Below are 11122 nucleotides of genomic sequence, written 5' to 3'. Positions count from 1 at the left end.
AAATACCCAAATAAAATTTCTAAAAAAACAGTTGCCACAAAAAATTAAACTTTTTTTTGTATAAAAAAAAAAAAAAAAAAAAATTAAAAACAGTTTTTTATAAAAAGAAAATGGAACCAATTAATAATATAAATAATAATAATAATAATAATAATAATAATAATAATAATAATAAAAATAATAATAATAAAAACATTAATAATAATAATTCAAAAGTATTCATTGTTACTGGTAGTTCAAATGGATTAGGTTATCAGTTGTTAAGAAGCTTTTAGATAAAAGTAAGTATTATTGGATTTATAATAATAAAATCAATAATAACATAATTATTAACATATGATTATTTTTTTTATTTTTATTTTATTTTTTAATAATAATTATTAAAGAATTTAGAGTTGCAGCATTTACAAGATCAAAAGAAGATGTTGAAAGTAAAATTAAAGATTATTATTCAAAAAGTAATGAAAATAATATTGATTACCAATCATCATTATTAGCAATTCAAGTTGATATAAAAAATCAACAAAGTGTTGAAAAAGGAGTTCAAGAAGCGTTGAAATTATTTGGTAGAATTGATGTTGTGGTTAATAATGCAGGTTATTGTCAGTGGGGCAATGCTGAAGAAGTGAGTGATAAGGATCATAGGGATATCTTTGATGTTAACTATTTCTCAGTTATAAATATGATTAAATCTACATTACCAATATTAAGAAAACAAAAAAGTGGATTAATATTGAATGTTTCAAGTATGGTTGGCCATACTCCATTTGTGGGTGTTTCATCGTATGTTGCTACTAAATTCGCATTGGAAGGGTTGACATTTACACTTGCAAAAGAAGTTGAACCATTTGGTATTAAAGTTGTGTTATTGTCACCTGGAATATTCAAGACTGAATTAGGCCAAACTGAACAATTTAGAAATCTTGAAAATCCAATCCCAGATTACTACCAAACTGCATCACTCCAACAAACCTATGACCATATTAAAAATTTTATGCAATCTTCCAAAGGCTCACCTGATAAATTTGGTGATTTTGTCGTTGAAATCCACCAGCTTTATGAACAAGGTAAACAATTACCATCAAACTTTTTCGTTGGTAGTGATGCTATTGATACCATTCAAAAACATTTTACAGGTCTTTTAGATGAATTTAGTCAATGGAAAGATCTTTGTATTTCCACTGATGACAACAATTAAATAAAAATAAAAATAAATAAAAATAAAAAAAAAAAGATATGAATGGGTAAAATACACTATTAAATGTTATTTTATTATTAATTTGGTAAACCAAATTTTTTTCTTGCCCTAAGTATATGAGCATCTTTTAAAATACTATTAATATCAGAGTAGTCATTATTATTATTATTATTATTATTTACATTTTTCTCAACATTTATTAAGGGTGACATTTTACTTTCATCCTGTTGGTTAAGAATATTATTATTAATAATACTACTATTGTTATTGTTATTGTTATTTTCTAAATTTATCTTTGTAGAAATTGTAAAATGGTATCTAGAGTTTAATATCTGTTGTTCTTGCTGATTTTGTCGTTGGTTTTGTTGTTGCTGTTGCTGTTGCTGTTGTTGTAGCTGTAGCTGTAGCTGTAGCTGTTGTTGCTGTTGTTGTTGTTGTTGTTGTTGTTGTTGTTGTTGTTGTTGTTGTTGTTGTTGTTGTTGTTGTTGTTGTTGTTGTTGTTGTAGCTGTTGCTGATGATGTTGGTTTTGTTGCTGGTACTGGTTCTGTTGTTGCAAAAATAAACCTTGAATAAAATGATCATTTTGGTTCGGTATAGGTTGTTGATTAAGAGGAGTAGTATGATGAGCATAGTTAAATTGATGTAATGTGGGAGGTGAATTTATTAAGTGTTGTTGTTGTTGACTAAGTGGGGTGGTATGATTTAAATTATTCAAAGAATTGGTACTACCATTTAAATTATTTTGAGATAATGATAGATTATTAAACGCAATTGGACTAGATATTATTAAATTAGTTATCGAGTATTAATATAATAAAAAAAAAAAAAAAAAAATCATACCTATTTAACTCCAATCTCCTAATTTTATTTTTAATATCATCATCTGTATCTTGTTCTTGTTCATCATCATCCTCTTCATTTGAAAAATGTTCATCTTCATAATCTTGCACTCCTCTCTTTCTTTTTGAAAGCATTTCAAGTGTATATGTTTACATGAAAATTTTTAAAAAAAAAAAAAAATGAAATAAAAAAAAAAAAAAAAAAAAAAACCCAACAACACCCTAAATTTCATTAAAAAAAAAAAAAAAAATAAAATAAAATAACTATAAATTAAATTAAATTAAAATTAAATTAAATTCTAAGAAAAAAAAAAAATAGTAAAATAAATAAATACATTTTTTTTTTTTTTTTTTTTTTTGTACTTTTATTTTGTAATATTACTTTGAATTTAATCTATCGTTTTTATATACATAAAAATATAATTATCTTTATAATTATTATTATTATTATTATTATTATTATTATTATTATTATTATTATTATTATTATTATTATTATTATTATTATTATTATTATTATTATTATTATTATTATTATTATTATTATTATTATTATTATTATTACTATTATTATTAATTTTTTTTTTTTTTTTTTTTTTTTTAAAATTTAATATTTTTAATCTAATGGATTAAATCCTTTTGAAGATTTATAAGAATCATAAACTATTTGAATTATTGATATTATAATAACTGATGATAATATTAACCAAGTTAATAATCTATGATATTTTGAAGGTAAATATTTTGAATATGGATTAATTATTGATTGATGATCAGGATTTAAAGATTTAATTTTTGAGGAAGCTTTTAGATAGAGTGCAAAAGGTACTAAAAAATTTATAATTGTATTTAAAATTAATGAAGACCAAGTTAAGAGGTCAGCAAAGATTTTTTGATTACAGAATACAAAAGCAAAGAACCAAGGAGCTATAACACCGAAAAAGTAGGATGCTTTCTTCCCACAAATATAGCCCACGTATAGATTATAACGCACAGTGATGAAACAAATAGGGATACCAGGTGCGATAACGGTTAAACTGAATAGGTAACTAGCGATTCTCGTCACCAATGGGTACTTAATGCTCCCCATAAGATTTAGTATATTGTCACTGCCCAACGACCCATAAGCACAGGCCCCCAACAGCCCGATGAACAAGTACCCGAACCAGGAGAACACCCCGGCCGACCACACAGCCCTGTTCACCGACACCCCGTCTTTCTTTTCATTAACCCATGATGGGATAAACATAGGATATGCCCATGAAAAAACAAATATCGATACCAATTGGTAGTAGCTGTGGCCAAAGGCGGGCACTCTCTCAAACTCAATACCATTTAAAAAATATTGTACTATGAATTCACCAATTAGTAAAAACAAGAATAGGAAAGACAACGATTGGACTATCTTCACATTATCATTTAAATTCATAAACCCGGTAGGTATGGAAATTGCACATATTATTAAATATCCCAACGATATACAAATTATATTTGAATTATATAATGCATCTACATTTGATGTACTTATAAATTGAAAATGTGGTGATAGGGTCAACGCAAATGTTTTCTTGAATGCAAATAAAAAGAATTGGTCTAACGATTGTGCACAAATTGCAATCGATGCTATATTATATGCTTGAATACATAAATTATTTAAAATTTGAAAAATAAAATAAACTTTTTTACCAAAGAAATATTTAATTGCAACTGAATATTCAATATGTTTATCAAAAAATCTATTACCTGGTATCATCGACAATGATTCACATAATAAAGTTGATGCTAAACATGACATTATTAAAAAAAATGTTAATGAAAATGTTGTTAATATCCATCCTGCTAAAAAATAAAAACAAAAAAAAAAAAAATTAAAAAAAAAAACAATTAATATTTATTTTTGTTTTTTTTAAAGTTTTATTTTTATATTTTTATTTATTTATATATTTACATTGTTGAAATACTTTTGGTATTGATAATACACCAGGACCATAAATTTGATTAACAATAAATATAAATGATGCCCATTGTCCTATTGTTTTTTCACCTAATGAATGACCTCTTTCTTTTTTTAATGAATGATGTAATAATGGTTCTTTAGGTGAATTTGGATCATCTGATTCCAAATATGGTTCATCTGAATCTGAATCTGGATCATTGATTTTAATATAATCTTCATATTTTATTGCTATAATATTATTATTATTTCCAAATATTTTATTTCCATATGAATTACTATCATCAATTTCTTCCATTTTTAATTATTTATTTGACTATTTATTTATTTAAAATAATAAAAAAAAATAATTACTAATTAACTTTAGTGTAAATAAAATTCTATATATATAGAATTTTATATAGATAGTTATAAGAAAAGTGAAATTTCTAATACAAATTAAAAAAAAAAATTAAAAAATAAAAAAGCAATACATTAAAAAAAAAAAAAAAAAAAAAAAAACAATAATAAAAAAATAAAATGAAAAAAATAATAAAAAAACACACACACTGTTGTGGTTTCAATCTTAATTTAATTTTAATTTTTTATTTTTATTTTTAATTTTAATTTTATCAAACCCCCAAATTTTTTCTTTTTCTTTTTCTATTTTTACACTTTGCATTTTTTTTTTTTTTTAAAAAAAATTAATTAATTTAATTACAAAAATGAAAATATTATTATTATTATTATTATTATTGTTATTATTAATTTAAATTTATGATTATAATTATTAAAAATTGATGAAGAACTTGAAGAACCAACTGAATTACAATAATTAATGATGAATTCAGTATTACCACATTGTAATGGATTATTACTATTATCAATTGAATTTATATCATATGATGCTTTTAAATATTTACACATTTCATTAGCACAATTTCTTGAAGCACATGAATTTAATGAATATGAATTATTTACAATTAATTTACAACCATTGGAATGTAAAAAATTAACTAATGGATTTACAATATTTGAAATTTGCATTGGTAATAAATCACTTTGATGACATTCACCATCAATACAACTACAATCAAATGCATCATCACATGTATTCCCCTTTATTAAAACTTGACTACTACCAATACCTGTAACATTACTACAATAACCATTTATTGGTTCTTTAATCATTTTTGTATAATATTCACAAATATTTGAATAACTTGAACACTTTAAAAAAATAAAAAAAAAGTTAATAAAAAAATATAAACATACATTAATATTATTGAAGATGTGTGTATCATGATACTATACATATAAATTATTTGTATAATCACATTCATAACTATTTGAACAAGGTTTACCAAATGTTTTTAAAATTGGATATTGGCATGAACCATAATAATAACTTGATGATGATGATGAATATGAATTTTGACAAGTTGAATTCAGACAATAATCAGTTAAACCATTAAAATAACATGGTTGACCAAGTGTTGGTTGTATTGTACAGTATTTAGATGATGATGATGATGATGATGGACAGTAATAACCATATTTACAGTCGATATCAGATTTACAAATAACAGGTCCTGAACAAACTCCTTCTATTGAACAATATGAATTTGTACCTTCACAATCGAACGCATTAGAACATGGTTCTCCAATTGCAGAGAATCTAGAATTACTACAAATACTATTTAAACAAACTAATCCAATATTACATTCAAAATCTTTACTACAAGTTTGACCAAAATTGGAAACTGGTTTACAAATGTAATCAATTAAATTTGAATTTTTTTCTTTTGGTCCACAAACTAATCCATTTTTACATTCACCTATTTTTTTATATGAATATGTCCAATAATATTGATCAAAACTTTCTTTAACACTTTTGTGTAAAATATTTAAAAAAATTAAAATTAAAATTTGAAATTACATATTTTTTTTGTTTTGTTTTTTTTTTTTTTTTGGAAAATCTTACTTTTTCCCCCTGGTCAATACATGTTTTACAATCGCCTTTTATTAAATTTAATAAACCAATTAATGATAATAATAATAAAATAATTTTGGTGAGTGTTTCATTTTTGACATTTTAGATTTTTTTTTTTTTTTTTTTTTTTTGTTTTTTGATTGATTTTTCAATCAAAAACTATTTTAAAAAAAAAATTTTTTAATTTTTTTTTTTAAATTTTTTAATTTTTTTTGGTAGTTTTTTTTTTTTTTTTTTTTTCTAACTGATTTTTTTTTAGAAACCACTTTTATTGTTTTTTTTATTAACTAATTAATAATTTTAAATGAAAATATTTTCTAAATATTTTTAAAATAAACTTTCACATATCTTTCTTTTTTTATTATTATATTTCTGATACTATCTCGATTTCTTTAAAAATAAAAAAAAAAAAAAAAAACTACCAAAAGATATTCCTTAAACTCTTTTTTTTAATTATTAAATAATGACCAAGTTTTTATCGTTTTTAAACAAAAATAATTTTGGTGAGTGTTTTTTGTTTTTGACTTTCAAAAAAAAAAAAAAAAAAATAATAATAAAAAATAAACACTTTTAGATTATTTTTTAATCAAAAATTTTATTTGATCAATAACTTTCAGACCAATCGGTTTGAAAAAAAAAAAAATAAAATAAAATATAATTGAAATAGGTGCTATTACGCAATGAAGTATATTAAAAATAATCAAAAACCTCAAGATATTTTTTTTTTATAAAAAAAAAAAAAAAAAAAATTCAAATACCCACATCTTTTTTTTCGTGATTTGGATATTTTGAAAATTTAAAAAGATTGGTTTATAGTTTTTCCATTTCCCCATACAAAAATAAATTATAATTTCTTGATTGATTTATAAATATCTATTTTTTTCTTTTTTTTCTTTTTTTTTTTTTTTTTCTTTTTTTTTTTTTTTCTTTAAAACTTAGGATTAAAAGCTCCATTTTTAAATTTTTTTTTTATTTTTCATTCTCGTTATTTTTTTTTTTCTTTAAAACTAACGATAGTTTATTATTCATTAATTTTAATTTTTCGTTTTTTTATTTTTCTTTTTCTTAAAACCTGGGATTAAACACTATTTTTTTTTTTTTTTTTTTCATTTTAATTTAAAATAAACTAATAAATACCAACAAACGAATAAAAAAAAAAAAAAAAATGAAATTAAGTATCTTTTGTATTTTTGTTGTAATTTTATTAACAATTTATAAAATCAATGCTGATATTTGCCAAAATTGTTTAAATAAAGGTGACTTGGTAAGAATTAAAAAATAAAATATTTAAAAATAAAAAACAAAAAATTAAAAAAAAAAAAAAAAAAGAATATTACTGACATAAAATAAATTAATCAGTGCACAGGTTTATTTTCTGAAACTTTAAATAACGGAGGTGTAGTTGATTCCTATAAATTTATTGGAAGTAAATATTTTATATTTAAATTAAAAAAAAAAAAAAAAAAAAACTCAAATTTAAATATTTATTTTATTAATTTTATTTTTATTTTTATTTTTATTTTTAATTTTATATTATAGATTGTAAATCTGGATTAGTATGTGGTCCAGTAAATACTACAAATGTAATTCCAAATAAAGTAAATTGGATATGCAGAGAGTATGGTAAAAAAGATAGATCATGTTTTAATGGATTACAATGTGAATTTGGATTAGTATGTAATCGTAAACAAATTTGTATTCAAGGTAATTTCACTCAATTGGGTGATGGATGCGTTCGTGATTCAGATTGTTCTGGATATTTCCCAAAATGTATAAATGAAATTTGTCAAAAATATAAAAATCAATGTTTTACAAATAATGATTGTGCATATAATCAATTATGTGATTCAAAATTAAATCAATGTGTTGATTATTTATTTGAAGGTGATAAATGTAATCAAGATTCTGATTACTGTTTCACAGGTTTAAAATGTCTTTCAAATAAAATTTGTGGTAAAGAATACTTATCATTAGGTAAACAATGTTCTTTAACAAATTCTCAATGTGATACTTCAAAAGGATATTATGTAAGTAATTTTAGTAATATTATTATAAAAAATAAATTGGGTAATTTCTAAAATATGATAAAAAAAATTAAAAAAAAATAAGAAATTTCCCAATTCATAATAAATAATTATAAAAATAGTAATTTTTTAATTTATTAATTTTTTTTTTTAGTGTTCACCAAATTCGTTAGTGTGTGAAAAATTTGTTGCACCAAATTCAATGAATTGTAGTGATGGAATAGAGTCAAATCAATGTGGTGAATATTATGGATGTAGTTGTGATGGAAAATGTTACCAAAATAAGCCAACACCAATTCAAACTACACCATATCAAACATTGGTTGATTGCGCTTATGATAATAAATGTCAAATGATTAATAATATTAATTCAAATCAGTCATGTGTTTTCCAAAAATGTCAAACAGAATTATGTGAATATAAAAAATTATATTATCAAAATTCAAAAATTACTTGTGATAGTGAATTTTTAATTTCTCAATATTGTTCTAATATTATTGATAATAATTATTCAATTAAAATTTCAATTCCAACTTTTACAATTTTATTAATTTTATTAATTAATTTATTATTCTAAAAATAGAGAAAAAAAAAATACAAAAAATAAAATAAAATAAAATAAAAGCGATATTTAGTATATTTTTAAATTTATTTTAATTTTATTTATTTACTGATAATCATATTTTTTTTTTTTAAAATTTTTTTTTTTTTTTCAATTTTTTTTTTTTTTTTTTTTTAAAATTTTTTTTTTTTTTTTTTTTTAATTAAAAATTTTGAAAATTTTGTTGAACTTGGTCAAAAGTGAAAAAAAATAAAAAAAATAAAAAAAAATAATATATAACACAATAAACACACAAATATATATTTATATATTTATTTATATAAATTAAACCAATATAATATTATGGGTTTAAAATTTTTAGTGGTTATTTTAATATTATCAATATTTGTAAATAGTAATGAAGCCACTAAAACAACAAAAAATGATGATGATAACTCATCATATGCAACATTCAATGAAACACAATCGTTTTTCGAAGAACTTTTAATTAAACCATTACCAAAGGGTAAATTAATGACACATGTACAATTTACAACAGAGTGGAACTCAAACTTTTTAGAAAAATCAACTTGTATGTATACATATTCTTCTTTTTCTATTTATTTATTAATTAATTAATTATTATTGTTTTTATAATAATACTAACTTTATAAAATTAGTTCAACATTATGATTTATTTCCAAGATCAATTGGTGATTTAATTACTAGAGTTGGAATTGAAGAATTTACATTAGTTTTCACACAAGGACGTTGGAGTTATTCAGAATGGGGTTACCCAGTTAGAGCTGCCCCTGTTGGTGTTGAATTAATAGCTTGGATGAAACCATTAGAAAAAGGGTAAATAATCATCATCGTCATTATTATAAATAATTTATTAATTATTACTATTTTTATTTCTAACACTTTTCATTTTTATTTTTTTTAGTATTGATGCACAATGGAGAGAATTAACTCATTCATTATCAGGTTTATTTTGCGCTAGTATGCAATTTTTATACCAAGTACCACATCATACATCATCACCAAATAGATCATTTAGACCAGAAGGTGAATCTAATATATATAATTACAATGGTGGTGATGAAGATAGTTTTTCATCATCATCATCATCATCATCAACAACAACAACTACAACACCAGCTATTAAATTAAATAATGGTACAATTGTACCATTAGAATTAAGATATGGTATTTTACCAAGAGAATCAGTTTGTACAGAGAATTTAACACCATGGGTTAAATTGTTACCATGTCGTGAACAATCTGGTCTTGGTAAATTACTTAATCCACATAAACTATATGATGTACATTATCATTCAATGTCAATAACAATTAGAAAGATTTGTAAAAATAATAATAATAATAATAATACTGATAATGATTCATCATGTTTATCACCAACATTAGAAATTGTACAAAGTTTAACAATTGTAAATGATTTAAATAATAATCAACATCAACAAGAAACAATTGAAACCAATTTAGATAATTTATTTGGACTTAAAGGTAATACTGGTTTATCAGCATGTCCATTAGCTTCTAGAAGTAAAATTTATATTCAAAAACAACCATCTTTAAATACAAATTTAAAAATTACTAATATTGGTGCTAATAGCAATAATATTGAACAACAGCAACAACAACAACAAAGTGATAGTTTTAAAAATGGTGAAAAAGAAACTGATAATTTTTATATTTACGATTTAATGAAATATTCAACAAATAAACCATTGAAATTAAAGATGAATTGGTCAAAGAATTTTAAGAGAAAGTTTGAAACACCAGTGGTTGCACATAGTCATTTAACTGGCTATGGTCAAGAACGTGGTGGTATTGCAACTCAAATATTTAATACTGAAAATTATGCAATCAATATAACTTATTTTCAAGCTATACCTTGGTATTTAAGATTATATTTTCATACTCTTAAATTTAATATTGAAACAAGTGGTGAAAAATCAATTGATAACACCAATAGAAAAGAAGATTCACCATTTTTATTATATAAAAATATTTCACCAGCCGAAACTAGATCATCACCATCAACTATTGAATTATCATTTGAAATGCCACCAAATTCTGTAGCTTCAATGTCAATAGAATTCGATAAAGTATTTTTACATTATACTGAACATCCACCCGATGCAAATAGAGGTTTCGATTTAGGTTCTGGTGTTGTGACTGCTTTCATAAAATCATCAAATGCTAATGAAGGTGATGCAATTCATTTAGAATGGTCAAATGAAACTTATAATAATAATAATAATAATAACAATAATAACAATAATAATAATAGGAACAATGATAAATCATCAATAATACCTGTTAGAATTTATACAGAAGGTTTATTAATAACATTACCAACACCAGATTTCAGTATGCTTTACAATGTAATTACACTCACTGGTACTGTTTTCGCTTTGTTTTTTGGTTCAATGATTAATATTCTCATTAGAAGATTTAAAAATACTTTTACTGGAAATGACTTTGTTTCTGATCGTCCAATCGCAAAGATTTATAGAAGGATTTTAAGATTCATTGATGGTAAATAAATTTAAATGTGTTTTTAAAA

General features: G+C 22.2%; 7 protein-coding genes across 7 annotated transcripts; 3 read left to right on the top strand and 4 right to left on the bottom strand.

Annotated features, from left to right (window-relative positions):
• Window positions 1-110: 110 nt before the first annotated feature.
• On the top strand, window positions 111-1198 carry DDB_G0291674 (hypothetical protein; the record flags this gene model as incomplete). Its single annotated transcript, XM_630163.1, has 2 exons — window positions 111-249; window positions 387-1198. 2 exons carry the CDS (start codon window positions 111-113, stop codon window positions 1196-1198), a joined length of 951 nt encoding a protein of 316 aa, XP_635255.1.
• A 77-nt stretch (window positions 1199-1275) lies between these two features.
• On the bottom strand, window positions 1276-2173 carry DDB_G0291494 (hypothetical protein; the record flags this gene model as incomplete). Its single annotated transcript, XM_630162.1, has 2 exons — window positions 1276-1975; window positions 2040-2173. 2 exons carry the CDS (start codon window positions 2171-2173, stop codon window positions 1276-1278), a joined length of 834 nt encoding a protein of 277 aa, XP_635254.1.
• A 481-nt stretch (window positions 2174-2654) lies between these two features.
• DDB_G0291632 (hypothetical protein) lies at window positions 2655-4290 on the bottom strand (the record flags this gene model as incomplete). Its single annotated transcript, XM_630161.1, has 2 exons — window positions 2655-3877; window positions 3987-4290. The coding sequence occupies 2 exons, from the start codon at window positions 4288-4290 to the stop codon at window positions 2655-2657; spliced, it is 1527 nt and encodes a 508-aa protein (XP_635253.1).
• A 398-nt stretch (window positions 4291-4688) lies between these two features.
• On the bottom strand, window positions 4689-5162 carry DDB_G0291630 (hypothetical protein; the record flags this gene model as incomplete). The annotated part of the gene is made up of 1 exon (XM_630160.1): window positions 4689-5162. The coding sequence occupies one exon, from the start codon at window positions 5160-5162 to the stop codon at window positions 4689-4691; it is 474 nt and encodes a 157-aa protein (XP_635252.1).
• Window positions 5163-5279: 117 nt separating this feature from the next.
• Window positions 5280-6728, bottom strand: DDB_G0291610 (hypothetical protein; the record flags this gene model as incomplete). The annotated part of the gene is made up of 4 exons (XM_630159.1): window positions 5280-5862; window positions 5956-5990; window positions 6387-6404; window positions 6723-6728. The coding sequence occupies 4 exons, from the start codon at window positions 6726-6728 to the stop codon at window positions 5280-5282; spliced, it is 642 nt and encodes a 213-aa protein (XP_635251.1).
• Window positions 6729-7129: 401 nt separating this feature from the next.
• Window positions 7130-8565, top strand: DDB_G0291492 (hypothetical protein; the record flags this gene model as incomplete). The annotated part of the gene is made up of 4 exons (XM_630158.1): window positions 7130-7228; window positions 7324-7390; window positions 7504-7991; window positions 8143-8565. The coding sequence occupies 4 exons, from the start codon at window positions 7130-7132 to the stop codon at window positions 8563-8565; spliced, it is 1077 nt and encodes a 358-aa protein (XP_635250.1).
• Window positions 8566-8892: 327 nt separating this feature from the next.
• Window positions 8893-11102, top strand: pigT (hypothetical protein; the record flags this gene model as incomplete). Its single annotated transcript, XM_001732994.1, has 3 exons — window positions 8893-9121; window positions 9210-9387; window positions 9476-11102. 3 exons carry the CDS (start codon window positions 8893-8895, stop codon window positions 11100-11102), a joined length of 2034 nt encoding a protein of 677 aa, XP_001733046.1.
• Window positions 11103-11122: the final 20 nt, after the last annotated feature.

The sequence above is a fragment of the Dictyostelium discoideum genome (assembly GCF_000004695.1).
Source record: "Dictyostelium discoideum AX4 chromosome 6 chromosome, whole genome shotgun sequence".
NCBI classification, from domain to species: Eukaryota; Evosea; class Eumycetozoa; order Dictyosteliales; family Dictyosteliaceae; genus Dictyostelium; species Dictyostelium discoideum.
The sequence above is the reverse complement of the archived record's forward strand: the minus strand, read 5'-3'. Positions and strand labels throughout refer to the sequence as shown.